The sequence below is a fragment of the Xiphophorus maculatus genome, chromosome 10, assembly GCF_002775205.1.
Source record: "Xiphophorus maculatus strain JP 163 A chromosome 10, X_maculatus-5.0-male, whole genome shotgun sequence".
Taxonomy (NCBI): domain Eukaryota; kingdom Metazoa; phylum Chordata; class Actinopteri; order Cyprinodontiformes; family Poeciliidae; genus Xiphophorus; species Xiphophorus maculatus.
In genome coordinates this window covers 9,974,520-9,992,822 of record NC_036452.1, presented here as the reverse complement: position 1 = coordinate 9,992,822, position 18,303 = coordinate 9,974,520, and the positions used below count along the sequence as shown (strand labels likewise).

The 18,303-nt window shown below is 39.8% G+C and overlaps 1 protein-coding gene across 8 annotated transcripts in view; it reads right to left on the bottom strand.

Moving 5' to 3' along the window:
* LOC102227218 (inactive ubiquitin carboxyl-terminal hydrolase 54-like) overlaps nucleotides 1-16,579 on the bottom strand; it is a 79,892-nt gene extending 63,313 nt beyond the window's left edge. For 3 of the 8 annotated variants that reach the window (XR_002753399.1, XR_002753400.1, XM_023341169.1), the window contains exons 1-2: nucleotides 16,350-16,579; nucleotides 5,270-5,862 (exon numbers count right to left, since the gene is read on the bottom strand). Coding sequence is in view for 6 of the 8 variants with exons in the window: in XM_023341169.1 (XP_023196937.1) it covers nucleotides 5,270-5,425 (156 nt within the window). In the remaining 2 variants the exon portion in view is untranslated. Of the gene's footprint in view, nucleotides 1-2,551; nucleotides 2,670-5,269; nucleotides 5,863-15,695; nucleotides 16,036-16,349 lie in introns of those variants that run through there. The other 5 variants (XM_023341165.1, XM_023341167.1, XM_023341166.1 and 2 more) reach the window with 5 other exon arrangements.
* Nucleotides 16,580-18,303: the final 1,724 nt, after the last annotated feature.

The following is an 18,303-nucleotide window of genomic DNA, read 5'->3' as shown; positions in this document are numbered from 1 at the left end:
CTACACAAAACACTGCAGAAAAAAATGATAATAAATGTAGATAAATTCAGTGTTCTACATAAAGCAAAGAAGCAAACATTTCTGCCTGATCTGTAAAGCCCATGTGTTTCTGCTAACTTCATAACACACATCTTCTGGCTATTGCACTTTTGCCTACGTTAAATGAAAAACTGCTGAGCATGTACTGACTGCAACGAACTGGTGACCTGTCGAGGGTTTACCCCGCCTTTCACCCAACGGCTGCTGAAGGTAGACATCAACCACGACGGATGAAAGCACAAACGTAGGTTTTACCTGGTGGTATTTTTTCTCAGATTCTCGCAGAGAAAACTTCTCTGCTGCTGCTGATGTTGGTGCTGATGCTGCTGCTGCTGCCTCACAGCGGCACCACTGCAGCAGAACTGGGTTAACTTCCTGGCCCAGGGGGGTCCCAGTGGGCCGCAGAGAGTCTTACATTTGCACTAAATCCACTTGTGGTAGAGCATTTTATACCAGAGATTTGATAGTACCTGCTAGGTAATTGTGGCATTTTTATTATAATTAACAGAAAAAGAAAGTAAAAAAAAAACCCCAAAAGATTTAAGGGGGATAAATTTAAACACTGATAAATATAACATTTGAGTAGTTTGTGTTATTGTTTTTGTTGTTCTGCTCTTTATAGAGCCAAACAAGCTGGTTAATAAGTCAGTTTGTCTTCTCTTGCTAACAGCATGTTTTTTAAAATAGATTTGGCTGAATAAAAGAGGTGGACAGCATTCCTTTGGTCGAAAAATCCTCACTGTTCATGATTTTTATTTTGCCCTGTTTCTTGTAAACATTAAAACAAACTGGCTACCTTCTTTCAGCCAGCTGACTGGAAGCAGGAAGCAACATTTGGAACCTGCTTCACAATAAGATTGATTATGTTCAGAATATGAGCAATGCGGCACTTTTCTGCATCTCATGAAAAAGACTTTAAACTGAAGGAATGGTATGAAAGAAAATGTCTGCGGTTCTAATCTCGCCATGTTGAAAAACCAAAATATTTTTTAGTATCCGCTAAGAAATATTTTGACATTAGCATAAGAGTTAATCTGATAGTTAAGCTAAATTAAAGTGCCATGGAAATGAAGGAAGGTGCTTTAGATTTGCTACTCCGGATGCATTTTTGTTTCAAGCTTTCATTTCAAAGCAACAGAAGTAGTTCCAAAATTACAAACGTATTAACAAAACCGTCATGACTTTTAAATACTGTTTGTTTGACAGCATTTTGTGAACTCAGGAAATAAAGAAAAGGTGACAGACATAAATGTTGTGAGAATAACTAGCTATCAGTTGCTACCGACTCTGCTACGGAGCTTCCCATTGGAAAAGTAAAAATCTAACATTAATCAGACCTGCTCGGACTGATCAGAGATTCTTAAAACACTATTTAAGATCAATGAAGACCTTCTGCTTTTTGGCAGAAATTACACTGCAATGCATAGCCTGACCCAACAGGACTGAATCATTTTACACAATAAAGGAAGTATGGCAAAGTTTGCAAAAATGTTATTGCTCCAGTATTCATCAGCACCTGTCAGTGTATGACTCACACTTAGATGGAGGACTTTTCCTTTCAGGTTAAAAACTTCAGTCTTGAAAATAAGTAATTAAACTTCAGATAGGCGCTGCCCTTGTGTGAAACAACAATAGTTCAGCCTGAAATGATTTTCATCCAATTCAGTAATTTATTTCTGATAGTAAATGAGGCAGGAATCCCTCAGATTTATATTGATTTCAAGGCAAAGTGTTTATCCATTGTCACTAATGTCATATCAAAAGTTACTTAGCAGCTTTTTCCATTTTTCAGCTTCTATACTGGCGACTTTAAGGTCACAAGGCCTTGTTGCCTCCTCATTTTATCTCGGTTTAAAGAGACTCCAAAGCCTGAACATTGCTTTGTTTCTGTCGTCAGGTATTGGATTTGGTGTTTTACCTGGACTCTTTGTGAAAACAACAAAAAGATGATTATTCTTTGTTTTCCCAGAAATACCGGTACAGTCTTGTCTCATCTTATTCTTGTGAATCCCAGGATCGATCGAAGCATCTTCAGGTTTTATGAGGCAGATCTATTGTTACTCCCCTGCTATTTGCATTGGTCTCTTTACAGAAAACAAGCCCTTTCTGAGCATTTAACAATAAATTTCTTCTCTTCACCATTTAGCAGGTGGCTTAGGCACTCTTTAACTTTAATAGAGGTGAACAAAATTCCAAGATTAACGAATTAAAAACCGGCACACTGATCCACAACACGAGAAAAAAGCATGAACACACACACACACACACACACACACACAATGAAAGCCTTGCCAAAAGCAGTTTAGTTCTGTCCCTCAGTTTATCCCCGCTCATCTGTGTCCAGCTAAGCATGCTGTCCCCTCCATGTGTGTGTGTGTGTGTGTGTGTTAGTGTCTATATGTGTCCTTGAAGTGGCCCAATTCTCACTCTGCTGGAGCTGCTTTGCATGTTTCTTCATTTTGTCCTCCACTTTGTCTTTTCACCCTTTCTGCTCAAGCCTTTTTCCTCTTACCTTGCTGGAGTTTTTGTTTCCTCTCTTCCTCGTAGCAGTATCCCCTGAAGTCCTCTCCTCGTCTTTTTCATACTGTATACTCCTCATCCCTCCTTCTTCTTCTCCTCCTCTCTGCAGTCTGCAACTTTTAGTCTTTGCATCTACACCCCTCTGTTCTCATCAACTCTCCCTAAGCTTCTGCCCAATCCCTCTTCAGCTTACTCCAACCTCTCTCCCACCTTCCCCTCTCTCTCTTTCAAGCCAATAGTCAAGAGGCATTTCAGTGTGTGTGTGTAGTGCGAGCCAGCTGCAAGTCTTGGTAGGAGGCAAGAGTGTCTTTTTTTTCTATGTATGTGTAAGCAGTGCAGAGTTAGCATCTCTGCATACACACACTGGACGTCCATGCTGAGGTCAGCTTGAGCCAAGCTCCACTAAAACACGGCTACGCTGCCCCATAATCCTGTGTCCGTTACTCTTCTGATTGCAGTTTGCTGCAGTGTTTTAGGGGCAGATGGGTAGGGCTGCACAACTTTTACGAATAAGCCGTCAGTCAGGGCTGTGCATATTAGCGCAGACCAATAAAATACCTGTAAAATACAGCACAGTGCTTTGCGTGAGCGTTCATACTGCTTTAACTTTATCACGTTTTGTCACATTTCAACCACAGACTTCACCTGGATTTTATTTAACAAATCAACAGAGTCGAGGTTGAGAAAAAGGAGGGAATGCATATATTTGTTTCATAATATGCACAAAAGAAAACACCAATTTTCAAGTCTTTACTGGGCCAATCTAACACATCAGTATGTTCTGATTTAATCCACTGCCTTGTACCTAAATCAAACTGAGAATGGCTTTGATTTTCAACATAAAGGGAATAATAAAAATGTTTGTGCAAAATCTATCTTAAAAAAGAATCACAATAATAATTTTGGGGGGATTTGATTGTGTGTGTGTTTTTGAAAACAATGAGTCTAATTAAAGTTATTGTGTATGAATGCATTACCATCCTCTTATTAGAAAGTTTTTATGTTTCTCTTTGTTTAAAAACCTTTTCAAAAGAAATAAGATTAAATATTTAAAAGTTTTACAGTTTCATGCTTTATTTGACAAAGTATTTTTAAAACTGGATCTTCTTAATGCGGATTTTGCAGCAAAATTTATTTTGTAGGAATAACGCAAAATGTCTCTTTGAATTGTAAAGGTTTCAGACAGATTTGGTATTCAGCTCAGATTATCTCCGCTCCATGTCACTCTCTTTCAAATCATATTTAGCATTTTTAAAACTGGAGACCAGAAAACCTTTGGCTCTCTTGGTTTTCTTTTGATTTTGAACTCAAGATGAACTCTCGCACATCAATCACAACCAGTTTGTGATTCCTTTGGCGGAAAGTGGTTTTGTTAAACAAATACTGTATGCGGAAAACACTGCAAAATCAACTTGCACACACTTTCATAATTGTAAAATAAGGTGGTGGCAGCATCATGATGCTGGGATGCTTTTCTTCACCGTAGACAGAGAAGATTCACAGAGTTAATATGGAGACAGATAGAGCTAAAGATTGGGCTAAAAGTTCAACTTCCAGCAGGACGACACAAAACATACAACCAAACACTGAAGTACTTCAGATTAAAGTGCAAAAATGGCCTAGTCGAAGTTCAGACATAAATTCAACTGAGTGGTAAAACTTGAAAATTGCAGTTTATATCTGATTATCATCTGACAAAGCCTGAACAGTAGGGCAAGAACTAATGATTATTTTAGTTATCAATTAATCCGTTGATTATTGATTATTCTGTGTAGGCTTGTATAGGTTGGTTTACTTATTGCTCTTTTATTTTGTTCAACAAATGTTGGGGGGGAGAGGTTTGAGTCTGAATGCAATTAACAATTAGTCACTAAATTAGTCAATAATCGATTTATCACGAGTAACCTAATTAATCGTTTCACTCCAAAAGAACAGACAAGAATGTGTCTCTTCCTGTGCAGACGGTTGAGAAGAACACCAAAAAAAAAAAGCTAAATATTGTTCTACAAAGTATTGGTTGAAAAGATAGAAAAATAGAAACTTCATACTTATGTGTTAATATCACTTAAAATATCATTAAATATTTTGATCAATGTTGCTGCAATGTGGAAAAGGTCAGAGGGTCTGTAAACAAGCTTTCAAAGTTTTAGAAATTGGTCAATTTGCTAAAACTTCCAACTGCTTCTAAAAACAACCCAAGAGCTTTTTTAAAAAAAAAACAACAACAACAAAAGAAAACCACTCGCCTGTTTTTTCTCAACAAGTTAATGTCTTTTGGTGTCTGAAAAACGAGCTGTTTCAAAAACTTCCCAATTGTTAAATCTGGACCATTACCTAGCAACCCCAGCCGAGCTCCATCTGGTTACCTAGCAACACAAGCATTTGGTAAGCTGGTTTTACCGCTGCATAATGACTGTTGGAAAAGACAAGTGTTTTGTTATTGACTTACAACCCAGAAACCACTTCCTGCATTCTTGTTGGTTGTGCAGGAGGCTCTACTTCTCCTTTTCAAAGATATACGATTGTATAAATGCACATCTGTTTGCAGCCATTTTTAAGTGTGAGTGTAAATGTTGTGTTGGAGGAGTGTGGCCAGCAGCATATTACCTGGATTTAACGAGACAAGAGGCCCTAACACAGCTCATTCCTGAGAATTATCCTCTATTTTTAGATTAAAATTGGTCTGCGGTTGTGAGTTCACCCAACTGACCTGCAGAGCACTGTTGAGGAAGCAGCTGTTCTGTCCCGGCTCGTTGCTCAGGCCTTTGCTCGGCGCGATGGAGGTCATGGTTCTCGGGGTCACCAGCCCCTGCATCCCGCCAGCCGCTCCGCCGCCAGAGGCAAAGTAGTTCCTCTTCCACGACATCACTACCTGGATGTCCCCGTTCCCACAGGGATGCAGAAAAGGGGTGGGGCAGAAGACCAGGCGACAGCCTCTATGTCACTCCCATGAGAGAGAAAGATGGAGAATGGGAGAAAGGCAGAGTGGGAGGAAACAGAAGGAGGGGTGGAAGGAAGTCTGTGGACTGAAGAGATGCAAGATGTCTTGGATAGGGATCTGGCCCCCATACAACCCTCCCACTGTCCTGCCGTGTTTTTCTTTTTTAAAGTGGTCCACTTATATTTGCCAGTGATTGCGTTGGTTTTCTGTTTTTAGCTCCGTGGGTTTATAAGTCTGCGTTTGAAGCCATGAGAGCGTTTCCAAAGAATGATTTGGCAGATTCTCTCAGATAAAAGCGGCTCTGACAGCAGTGCTGCTCCCATGTGGGGATCCCTGTGGTTTCTTCTCCTCTTTCACTTTATCTGGAAGACACAAAAACCAATCTGTTAGGACTCAAAACATCAAGCAAACAGGAACATACCGAGTTCCCACAGCAGCTCTAAATGGAAAATCTAAAGTGGACCAACAAAAGAACATCTGTTGGGTATCCGGTAGCTGCTAACTTCAGTAGCTTTTGGGAACTGGAGATCCAGGAGAAAACATCTTTGTTTTCTTGGACCCAGTACTTTCAGCCCTAATAACATAAGATAAAGATTGTTCATGAGAATCAAGTCCAAGACTATGAGTCCTAGTCAAATCTTAAGCTCAGTTATCCGAATGGTGCTGAACTGAACCTTCAGGACCGATGCTCACACTGTCTAATCTAGAATCAGCCTCCATGGACAGCAATTCATTTTGGATGCTTTTGTCTGTTATGTCACATTTTAATCCATGGACAGGAACCAAATGAGGAGCTTATGGCGATTCAAGCATGCTAACGTCTCAGAACTTTAGTGTGATGATAAAATCATGAACACGACTGAATTTGCATAACATCGCAAGGCAGAATGTAATAGAGCCGCAGTCCCCCCACCACTCTTCTTTCCATACTTCCTTACTTTATTCCTTCCCTGCTTTTGGCAAAGCTCCCTTGTCTGATAGCTGGGCTGCATTAACACCACAGCATCATCTTGGCGAAAGGCCAAAGGCCACAGGGATGCTGCAGGTACTCGAACAATCACTATCTATCTATCTATCTATCTATCTATCTATCTATCTATCTATCTATCTATCTATCTGAATTGTGAGGTTTATGGTGGGATTTTCTCTGTCATGCCCCTGTGTGCCATTTTTCCTCCACAGCGCCACATCCCCAGCCTCTGTCTCAGCAGTGTGTGTGTGTGTGTGTGTGTGTGTGTGTGTGTGTGTGTGTGTGTGTGTGTGTGTGTGTGTGTGTGTGTGTGTGTGTGTGTGTGTGTGTGTGTGTGTGTGTGTGTGTGTGTGGCTGTGTTCCCCACTGAGCCTGTGCAGAGTGTGTGATCACACTTCCTGTCTGTGACTGCACCCTACAGCCACACACAACCAAGATCGCAGTGGCACAACTGCTGTTTATGTGGACTGCGTAGGTGTGTGTGTGGGCGTGTGTGCGTGTATATGCATATGTGTTGTACGCGTGTCCCCACATCTTCGGCTAGTTACCATGGAAATAGGCCAAGCAGCAGGCATGCGGGGGAAAAGCTGAACCATGTGATTTAACAGAGAGACACACTGTGCTGAACTGGTTGAGAGAGCACACGCGAAACACTCTGTTGCACGCTGGGCTGGCGAGTGATGATGATGATGTGTACTGATGTAGGAGACTTCCTGGAAGCCAGAGTGAGTCAAGGCACAAGTCAATCACATTCCCTGATCCTGCTCTGTACGGCTCGGGACGGCAACCCAGACAGCGGCCACACATCGAGGAGAAATTCCTCGTGGAGGCGACACTGGCCTCACATTCACGCTCTGCTTTGATTCACTTTGTGAGTCCGGATGGCGTAACCAGTAGAAAACAGCCACAGTGCTTGTTCAGTGTGTGTTTTCTTTCTAGAATACTGTAAGTCACATGTGTCAAACTCAAGGCCCGGGGGCCAAATCTGGCCCGCCGTAGTTTTCTATGTGGCCCTCTGGACTTTAAATTACATCAATAAGTTGTTCTAAGTTTTTCAAAAATCTGCAAAATGCACAGAAAATTAACAAATCTCCACTTTTTTTCTGATTTTACTGAAAATGTTCTCAAAATTTGTCAAAACCATTAAGTGACTGCTGCCTCAGCCTAACTTGATGTCAAGTCATAGTCCGTAATTGATACAGCGAGTGATAAAAAGTCACATTTAACAGCAAATATTGTAAAAATTCTAAAATCTGCAAGTTTGATAGCAAAAACCCACTAAAACAGTCACAAAATCCTGGAGGAATTTGTGATTATTTATTAATATTTGAATAGTTTAATTGGTTTTATCAATCTATTCTGGCACAACCGGCCCTTTAAGAACATTCAGATTTTTTATATTGGCCCAAAATGAAAATGAGTTTGACACCACTGCTGTATGGTCTCTCTAATCATCAGTCCTTTATTCCTGTTAGATTAGAAGAAGACTGACTTTGTAATTATCTTTATGTGACCCTGAAAGTTCAGGTCAGAGTCCATCTCTAGACCCAGATTTTGAATTTGATCTCTACAGTAGTTTGTAGCTGTATATTGTTCCTCTTTACGTCCAAAGATTATAACTTCAGTTTTATTTCTGTTCAGCTGGAGAAAGTTTATGGCACTACTACGCATTGATTTGATAATATTTTATTTACATAAAATAAAAACAAAATAAACTACTTATCTTGACTTGAGTTAAAACTTAACAGAACTGAGCAAATGTGTCTAAAATTAAAAAATAAACTTGAAATAATTATTTAAATTAATCTGGATTAAAGTTCAGCGAACTTATTAAACAGAGGTAATATTCATTATGTCTATCGCAATATATAATGCAGCCTATAGGCGTAAATTCAAGCTGTGAGACTCTCTTCAGCGTACCGGCATCATCAATTAGCAGGCCTCCGCCTCAGCCAACCAGCACCAGAGTGTCGCTCCGCTCCAGCCAATCACCAAGCAAGAGCTTCTTCAAAATGCCAAACAACCACGGATCCACCTTCTTCAGCCGCGCTTCGACCCACCTCCTCCCCGTCTCCACCCTCATCCTCCTAGGCTCCCTCCAGACTCCCTCCAGGCTCCCTCCAGGCTCCCTCCTCTCCAGGCTCCTCTCCCCCACCAGTGTCCGGGCCCGGGGAAAGACCACCCTGAGCTTCGCCCCGAGCCGATCATCCAAGCTCACGGCGATTCTCAGCGTCTTCTGCCGGTGTCCGAGCGCCAAAGAACTTCGGGTCAATAAAACTTTCTAACTGCTGCTTTTTCTCTGGGTGAGTCTCTACAGATTGAATTATTATTGATTTATTGCCCAGCCCTTTTTGAAAACACTTTTCTACACTTAGATTTTTGTAAGAAGAAAGCTAAAATAAGGAAAACTGAAACGGGCAAACACTGCACAGCCTTGTGATTTACCCCCATTTGCTCCGAACATTCCTGTCTATGTGTGCGTGGATAAGTTTTTATCAAAACAAGCAATTATGAAGCAAACAGCGACGTGGTGCGGCCAAATGGTGACATACACGTCAGTGCAATTTGACGATGTGTAAAAACATTTTCATGCACAAAAGGTTTTCTAATTTCTTTGTATTTTCTAAAAACATGACATCGGTAACTTGACGACAGTTCAGTCCAGACTTTTGTGACATTTACAGTTCACACCTGTTCTGTTCAGCAGCACAATGATTTCTGCAGGAGTTGCATTTTTTTCCCAGTATGAAATACGAGGGAGGGGCGGTGAAAGGAGCGTCTGTCTACAGTCTGCAGGGAGAGAAGCATCCTGGAAAAGGTACGCTGCTACAGAAGTCTGTTTTTGTTTACGACACCTCAGTTCAACCTCCATCAAGTCTGCTTTGGGTTTAGAGCGCTGCCAAAGGCTTTGTGGCAAATTCACAGAAGCTTCAAGCAGAATTCAAATCACTAGAATATAAAGAGGAAAGTTTTACCAGCTCACACACATGCAGTTTACTGTAAAAACAAAAACAAAAAGGGTATTTTTGGGCTAGTTTCTAGTGCAGATATACAGAAGAGGATTAGGGCCATTGAAAAATAAAACTTTAATCTCAGAATTCTGACTTTTTTTCTGAGATTAAAGTCAGAAAATTATTTTTCCAGTGGCCCTAATTCTTTTACGTACTTTAAAGTGAAAAAAAAAGTTGCCAGTGGAATATGATATTTTTTCCACATCATAAGTCTAAATGTCTTGTTCCACTGGGAGATTATTTCACTTATAACTAGTAGCTACTTTTTCATCAATATTAAAGAATTGTTTATTCCTATATGATGCTAAAAGGTTACTTGTAAGTCAGTACACTTAAAATAAGACAAAACTAAAATATTTGCACTAGAAAACAGAACATAAATACTTCAATTTTGTGTTTTTTCAGCATAGATGCTTTGAGAGATGTTTTGACATTATTTATCTCTGCACAGTTCTAGACATTTCAGCAGAAAATTTAGCTTCACTCTACAAACATTTTTACGCAAACAGATGCGATGCTGCGACCATTGAACAAACGTCGCAAGATTTCATATCTCCCATTTTAACATAAATTATAAAATAGGAAGCAGCATGACCAAATAAATAGTTACAAAATACATTAACAAGATTAATACTGCAAACGTTTCTTAATATTTTAACTTCATTTTTGGAGTTTATTTTCCAAAACTATAAATCCACCTTATTATGAGAGAGATCCAGAGTCAAGTTGTAAGAAATACAGTCAAAATTCAGTGAACATTTGCAGTTTGAACTTGTGGTATTAGAATAATAAGACGTTAGAGGAACTGCGTCTTCAAAAGTGTGCTTCAGGGATTATCACCTCTGGTCCCAGAAGAGCATAGGTCACTGCTGAGTGACAGGACCAAACTGTGATGTTCTGGTGTTACATATTTAAACACATCTTCAAATGTGACCTCAATGAATTAGAATATGACTCAAAAGGTCATTTATTTCAGTAATTCAATTTGAAAAAGGAGACCAAAGAAGAAGGATTTTCAGCACAGAAATGTCAGCCAAATGAAGTGTACATCACAGGCACTCACTGCTTATTTAGGGCTTGTTAAAGCTCACTTTGCTTTATGAAAAATATATATTTCACATGTTTTTGTTCTTCCATTTGGGTCTCAACTGTTATTAGAAACTATATAAGTGTGCAACTGCAACTGTTTTTTTTAGCAATAAATTCATATTTTAGGCTCTGCCTGTCACCTAGCTGGGCCTCTAGCACATTTGATCAGCTGGCTTTCCTGCTGTACAATGGCTGCTGGAAAAGACAAGAGTTTGTTGTTGATTTACCATCCAGAAACCTGTTTCTGTATTCTTGTTGGTTGTTTACGAGGTTTTACTTACTACTACTACTTAGATGTATGGTTGTATAATTGTGAATCTGTTTGCAGCCATTTTCATGAGTGGGGGGAGGGCGTGGCCAGCAGCAGCTTATTTGGATTTAAAGTGACAAGGGCCCTAAAACAGCTCAATCTGAAAAGAGCTCTAAACCACAGGTGTCAAACTCCAGTCCTCGAGGGCCACTGTCCTACAGCTTTTAGATGTGCCACAGGTACAAAACACTGGAATGAAATGGCTTAATTACCTCCTCCTTGTGTAGATCAGTTCTCCCAGCCTTGCTAATGACCTAATTATTCTATTCAGGTGTGGTGTAGCAGAGGCACATCTAAAAGTTGGAGGACACCGGCACTTGAGGACTGGAGTTTGACACCCCTGCTGTAAACAAACAGGACTGAACAGACTAAAATCTCATTATCTAAAAAATGTAACAAACATGTTTCGTGTAGCCCACAGGCCGATATTAATCTGTTCAAGGAAGTGTGCTTGTGTTCTCCAGCTCATCTGCACTGTTGGGACTGGTGTCTCTCACCTTCCTCTTGACAACACTCCATAGATTCTGTAAACAAAGTGATACCAACTGGTGCCAAGTCCTGCTGGAAAATAAATCAGTATCTCCATAAAGCTGCAGCAGAGGGAGGCATGAAGTATCCTGAAATACCTCAAGAACCAGACTTAACATCACTACAGTGTAGGACTGATCTGGTGATTATTGATTGGATTAACTGATTAACAACTAGATAGCAAAAGGTGCTTAATAGAAAATTTATTTTAACTGAACTGGAACCACTTATGGAGTCTCAGTAGAATATATTTAAAGGTAAAGGACGTTTTTGCAAATGCAAAATGTACATAAATGTTTGTATAATCTATGCCCAATTACTGCTCTGTGTTGTTTTTTCCCCAGCAAATTCTCCTTTTTAGTGTTCGTATACTCTAGTTAGCGACTTATCGATTACTAAATTACTGGTCGATTATTTCAAACACTTACTCCAATTAATTGTTTCAGCCTTAATTAGATTTAAATTTCCAAGTAAAATCTATTTTCAAAGTTATAATTGTCAAAATGAACAGAAATAAATCTTTCTCACTTTGTTACTTGAATGAATCTCAGTGAATTCAATGAGTGGCCCAAGTATTTATTTTCATTATTTCCACTGCCTACAGGTCCAGGGCCAACTGCAGTGACCCGTTTCCTCCCGTATCACATTGCTTAGCAGAGAAAAACATATTCGCCAACTCAACGACTGACCTCAGTTAGCTGGAAATAATCTGACACCATTTTGGATGATACTGTCTCTGCCTTTCACTGTTTCTCCTGTGTGTCAGTGTGACTTGTGACGGTGACACCAGTGTGAAACAAGCTGTACAAAGAGCTGATACTGTCCCCGAGGACAATAGCCTGTCTCTCACGCTGTCTCCATCCCACTCATGCAGCCATATAACACAAGAAGTACATTTTTGCAATTTGTAAAAGTTAAAAAAAACTTCATTTTAATCTCTCTCTTGTCCATTTCTTTAACTTTATTACTTTTCCGTTCTCATTCCCTACCTTGTCCACCAATCATCTTTGTCTCTTTCCGTCCAGTTTCCAGACATGCATGCTCTCTTGTGCGTGCACACACAGCGGTTTCCTCATAACTGGGTTATGTGTAACTTCAAATAGCCTCGGTTGACAATAGGGAGAGCCCAGATTGCGTCCTCTCCTCTGTGCCTCTCATCCTTTCATCCCTCAGTTTTAACACTTAAACTGGTATGAAAAGTTACGTTTGTGCCCCACATGCAGCCGGCTACATGTTTGTACAAAGGGTTTGGCTTCAAGGTCATTTTCCTGCTGAGACGCTGCAACACTGAAGCACATGAGCGACTCCTCACACGAGCTGTGGGTATCCATGCACAGTGTAGCCTATATGCAACCCATTATGCCCATGTCACATGTCCACCGCTAATCCTGTTAGCAGGAAACACAAAAACAGGCATGGAAATTTGCTTAATATTAGGCTATTACATAACCATCCTTATTTTCAATGCATGCTGGGAAACATGAGGTTCTCCCAGTTTGGGTCAGTGCAGAGGGAGAGGAGAAGAAAGAAGGGGAACGACAAGGAAAAAGGAGATTTTCCAAAGTAAGATAAGAGAAAAGGACAGAAAAGGAAACAGGGAAAGGAAAGAAAGAGGGAAAGGAAAGGAAAGAAATATAGTGAAGGGAAGGAAACGAGGTAAAGAAAAAAATTAAAAAAGGAAAAGCAGAAAGAAAATGCTGCTAAATGAAATAAAATAGAACTCAATACATTAAAATGAGGAAAGCGGAAGAATAAATAAAACAAATTAATATGTGACAATCAAGGTAAAAGACGAAGTAAAAGCAGAGTAGTTAGAGAGAAAACAGCAAACATAGAAGAATAAAGAACCGGTCAGAGCAATAGGCTGAATGAACAGAAACATGTCAAAGCGTATAAATTACAAGAAAAAGAAACTGCATCCCTGCTGGTTTTAAAGGTCACAGGAGATATGCTACATGAAAATGCCTTTACCGTTTGCATATCTTCCCACGGACGGCAGCTGGACCGGCGCCACAAAGTCCAAAACACCTCAGCTCACCTCAAATGTCAACAAACGGCCCGAAGACTCAATTTGGGGTCAGTCACACATGAGCAGAGCATGAGAAACACTCCGAGGACTTAAACCAATTAGTGAATGTAAGAAAATTCAATATCCTTTGCTTTGAAATGTTTCACTGTATGGCCGGGGATCTGCGAAGAATAATTCCCATGACTTGTCGTCTGTAGACCGCCACACAGGTTCAGACATGCAGCTTCCTTTAATTTATCCCTCTTATGGTCTCACAACAGCAGACCGTGTTGGCTTCTGCATAATGCTAACGTTAAAATACCAGATAAATGAACAAGGACACAGTTGTCAAAAAAGATCTTGCAGTGCATCTCTGCTACACAATGAGCTGAAAGGCTGGATATGGCGGAAGCTTAGGAGATCCTTATAAATTATAGAACCATCAGTAAGGACACGACTTGATGTTTGATGGGAAGCATGAACCAGAAACTCATGCACCATTCGTTCTGCTGGAATCCTTACATTTCTCTCATTACAAAGACAAACTTCTCTTTTTAAATACTTAGACACTCTCCTGTTCAGCTGTAATCTTTTTAGATTATTGAATTGAGTGTTTGGTGTGAGTGAAGCTGTTATTAAATTAAATTAGTTGGTAAACTGAAGTTCAGGAATGGTCATGTGGAAGAGCGAAGCGGCTCAAAAAGGTGTTATTGTATTCTATTTGTTTAACTGCTTTAATCAATTTATCAATCTAAACTGGAGGGTTCATTGTATCAATTACATGTTTATTGTCATACCACAGCATAATAGTCAGATTTCACTCTGTTCTTTGACTAGACCACTCCTTAAAAGTGGACTTGCTGATGTTTTTTGGATTATCTTTGACTCTGTTTCAGCCTACAGGAGTGTCTGGGTATGGAGAAGAATAATTCCCATCAGACCATCAGACTGCCACCATGTTTGATTGGGGATATGAAGCGATCTTTATGAAACTCTGTCAGTTCACCAGCAGCTGCACCAGGATGCGTCCGTCCAAAACGTTATTGTCTCATCAGTCAACTAAATGTTTTTGCCAAATGTCTCAGGGGCTACGTTCACACTGCAGCCTGAATCGGATTTGATTGTCCACCCGTCCAAATACATGCGATTTTGTTTTCTAATATTAATCACCTATTGTGTCATATGGCTTTCATGTCATTCTGTAACCTCTTTGACTCTTTTTTTCTTCATTGACTGCTAGTCAGTCAAGATACTGCATAAGAAGTATGTGTGCTTGTAAGATTTGGTAGTTTCTACAATTAAGTTCTGTTTAAAACGCATATGGGATATCCACGTGGCATTCCAAAACAAAACAAAAACCGATCTGTGTTATTCAGACAGTCATGCAAAGATCATATATAGGTCGCATTAAGGCAAGAAAGAAAAAAAAGTATCGCAATTGAGTCACTTCAGGCTGCAGTGTGAAAGTAACCATGTTGAGAGAAGACATTAAGAAAAACAGAACGTTTCCTAATTAGTTATTGTGGTAGTTAAGCTGCTTTGTTGTAATGAGTTATACAAATAAACTTGACTTGACTTTAAAACCAACTCTAGAGTCAAAACCAAAATTCACAGAACAGGATGCAAGAAGGAACTAAGACACAAAAGAACTAGATAACATGGATATCTAAACACAAGTGAAAACAACAACAGAAAACAGCTTTGGATCATATTCCTGTGTTAGAATGGCCCAGTCAAAGTCCATACCAAAAACAAAGTGAGAGTCAGTGACAGGACATAACATTTAGATTGTATCTCATCTGGATACAAAAGAATGGGCAAATAATTTAGTATCTGAATACCCAAATAATGCTCTGCAATAAAATTCCCACTTTCAAATCCCTAATTATTTGTCTTCAACTACTTCGCGCTGGTCCGTCACATAAAATCTGAATAAAACCAAGTGAAGGTTGAGATTAAACATGGGACAGTTCGGCTAATTTCTGCTTCATTTCCAAAAACCCAAAGCTGACGGGAATTTAAACCTAAATGTCGAGGCGACATTTGAGCTCAGTTTGAAGGGCGAAGGTGTTGCGCATCCTCACGTGTGCGTGCGGTTTGTGTTACTCGTGTTGTGGGGACATCCTTCGGTTAAAGCCCCCCACGCTGCGTCCTAAACGGAGACTCTTTAACCATCTCCAAAAAAAAAAAAAAACGAAACCTCACGAAATGCTGGCAATATGTTTCCCCCATTTTTTTTTTATGGCATTTTTAAAAATGTATTTATTTAGAGAACTCACGTGTGTGCGCGCACGCGGCACAAGGCTGTCACCGTCCCGATAATGTGACGGCGCTATTGGCTGGACCAAAGTCATCAATCAGGCGGATCAAAGCCCGCAACTTTAAATCATTATGAGAGGAAGAGGAGGAGGAGGAAGAGAAGGAGGGAAATAAGGTGATGACAGCGAAGCGCGAATCCGCCTCAACAAGAGGCTGCTGGCTGGGGTCTCCCGGACATCCATCAACAAGTCCGCGAACAGTCCAACAAACACGGTCCAAACCTCAAAACACTCAGGGACGCGCGGCCATGTGAGTTACAGCCTGAACTATTAACACCTGTAACTGATTTTCAGCCTGACGTGGTCCCATGATGACCACACACACACACACACGCACACACACACACACACACACACACACACCACCTGATAGAATAATGAAACTGAGAGCAGATACAAACTGAACCATGCTGGTGATGATGATGCTGCTGATCCTGCTAACATATTAGTCATGATGATGATGATGATGATGATGATGATGATGATGATGATGATGATGATGATGATGATGATGATGCAGGGGAAAAAATGACAGCCAGCCTCAGAGCGCACATCTGGAGCACATCACACACATCTGGGAGATGCGATCCAAAGCACATAAAGAGACACACACACCTACTCTGTCCCCTCCAGTCCAGATCTGAGACCGGTCCGGTCCATTTGAGCCCGTGCAGAACACGTTGAGCAGTTCCTACTCACCCCGGCTGCTGTCGCCGCCAGTCCTCGTCCGATCGCGTGTCCTACCGTGTGATCAGACGGAAGAGAGGGCGAGTCGTGGGCGCATCTATCCCCCTCCTTCCTCCGTCCACCACCAGCGCCATCCAGCGCTGCGGTCGCGCTACGCTGCTCTCGCGATACCGAGCCATCGACTCTTACCGGCGGAGCCTGACAGAATGACGTAGCGCGATTGTTGCGGATTGGCTTAGCTCGACGGCGCCGCCTTCCGGGCAAAACAAGGACGTAAACTATTATGGCAAGATAATTTATCAAATAATAAAGGCTTTCTAAGATTAAAAACCTGGTTTCATACGGAAGGTCAAAGGTACAGAACATGAAGAGAGGAGTAAATTTGAGTAATCTTTACATATCGGACGATTTTTCAAACATTGAATTTTGTTTGGTGAAAATGTTCCTTTGCAATGCAACCAATGAATGAAAAAAAATCTAAAAGTAAAAAGTGTTTTATGTGAGAAAACGCTGCACATTTTAAATCTGAAAGTATGACAGAGTATTAGGGTCATACTCAACAAATAAAACAAAATTATGAGAATAAAGTCATAAAATTATGAGAATAAAGTTATAAAATTAAGAGAATAAAGTTGTAATACTACAAAAATAAGCTCGAACAAGAAGAAAATTCATAAAATTACAGGAAAAAACTCAGAGCTACTAGAATGAGTCATAATATTATGGGAATAAAGTCAATATTTTGGAAATAAAGCCAATTTATAAGAATAAAGTCGTAATATTACCAGAATAAAACTGTAATATTATGACTTCATTCTCATAATACTATGACTTTATTATCATATTTTAATATGATTTTGTGGTATTTTGTAATGAATTTTTTGTGATACTCCGTCGTATAAAAGCAAACCCTGAGATTCATATAATATTTCAAGACATTTTTGTTCCAAAAAAAGCCATTTTTTTATTTTTTGGTTACAGTTTTCTTTTAAAATAGATTTTTTTCAACTGATTACATAATAAAGAAACAAAATGTACATATTAGAAATGAAAAGGAAAGCATTAGCCACTTGTAAGTTCTGCTCTTGTATTATTTTATCACCAATGTGGTTCCACTTAACTTTTACAAGCAGGATTTAAACTTGGATTTTAGTCGGTTGACTTGGGGGAGTCAAGCTGAGCACCAACATCTGTTCTCAAAATATACATAACCCTGGTAAGTGCCATGTTTATGCAGTAATTCGTCATGGTGTTGATGTGATTAATTGCAATTGATACGGCTGGCTTGAGTAGAGTCACTTATATGTTCACGTTCAGCCATGTTGGTTTGGAAAGATTCCTTCCATTGCTAAATAAAATGATCATTTGAAAACAGTTTTGTGTGTGTGTGTGTGTGTGTGTGTGCGTGTGTGTGTGTGTGTGTGTGTGTGTGTGTGTGTGTGTGTGTGTGTGTGTGTGTGGGTGTGTGTGTGTGTGTGTTTTCTCAAACATTTGAAAAACATTCTGGGATTTTTTTTTTTACAATTCAAGACATTTATGTGACAAAAAAGATCAAAAACACAAAAAGTTACACAGCATTGCAACATCGAGGTTTCACAACTCATTATGAGATTAACAAGTGACTAAAAAAGTTAAACATTTTTTATTTATTTTTTTCTAAAATACCACTTAACATAAGCCTTTTTCCACTTTACTGGCTAAATTAACTGATTCACATCTCTGTTTGTCCCATGATGAATTCACAGCTTTTGTTCCAGGATTCATCCTTATACTTCTAGCTCAGTTTATTACCTGCAAAATAAGAAATCCACTCTGGCTTCATATATTATTAAATTGAATTACCAAATAACTTGATTACATAAGGTCACAGTTGTCAAAGTAA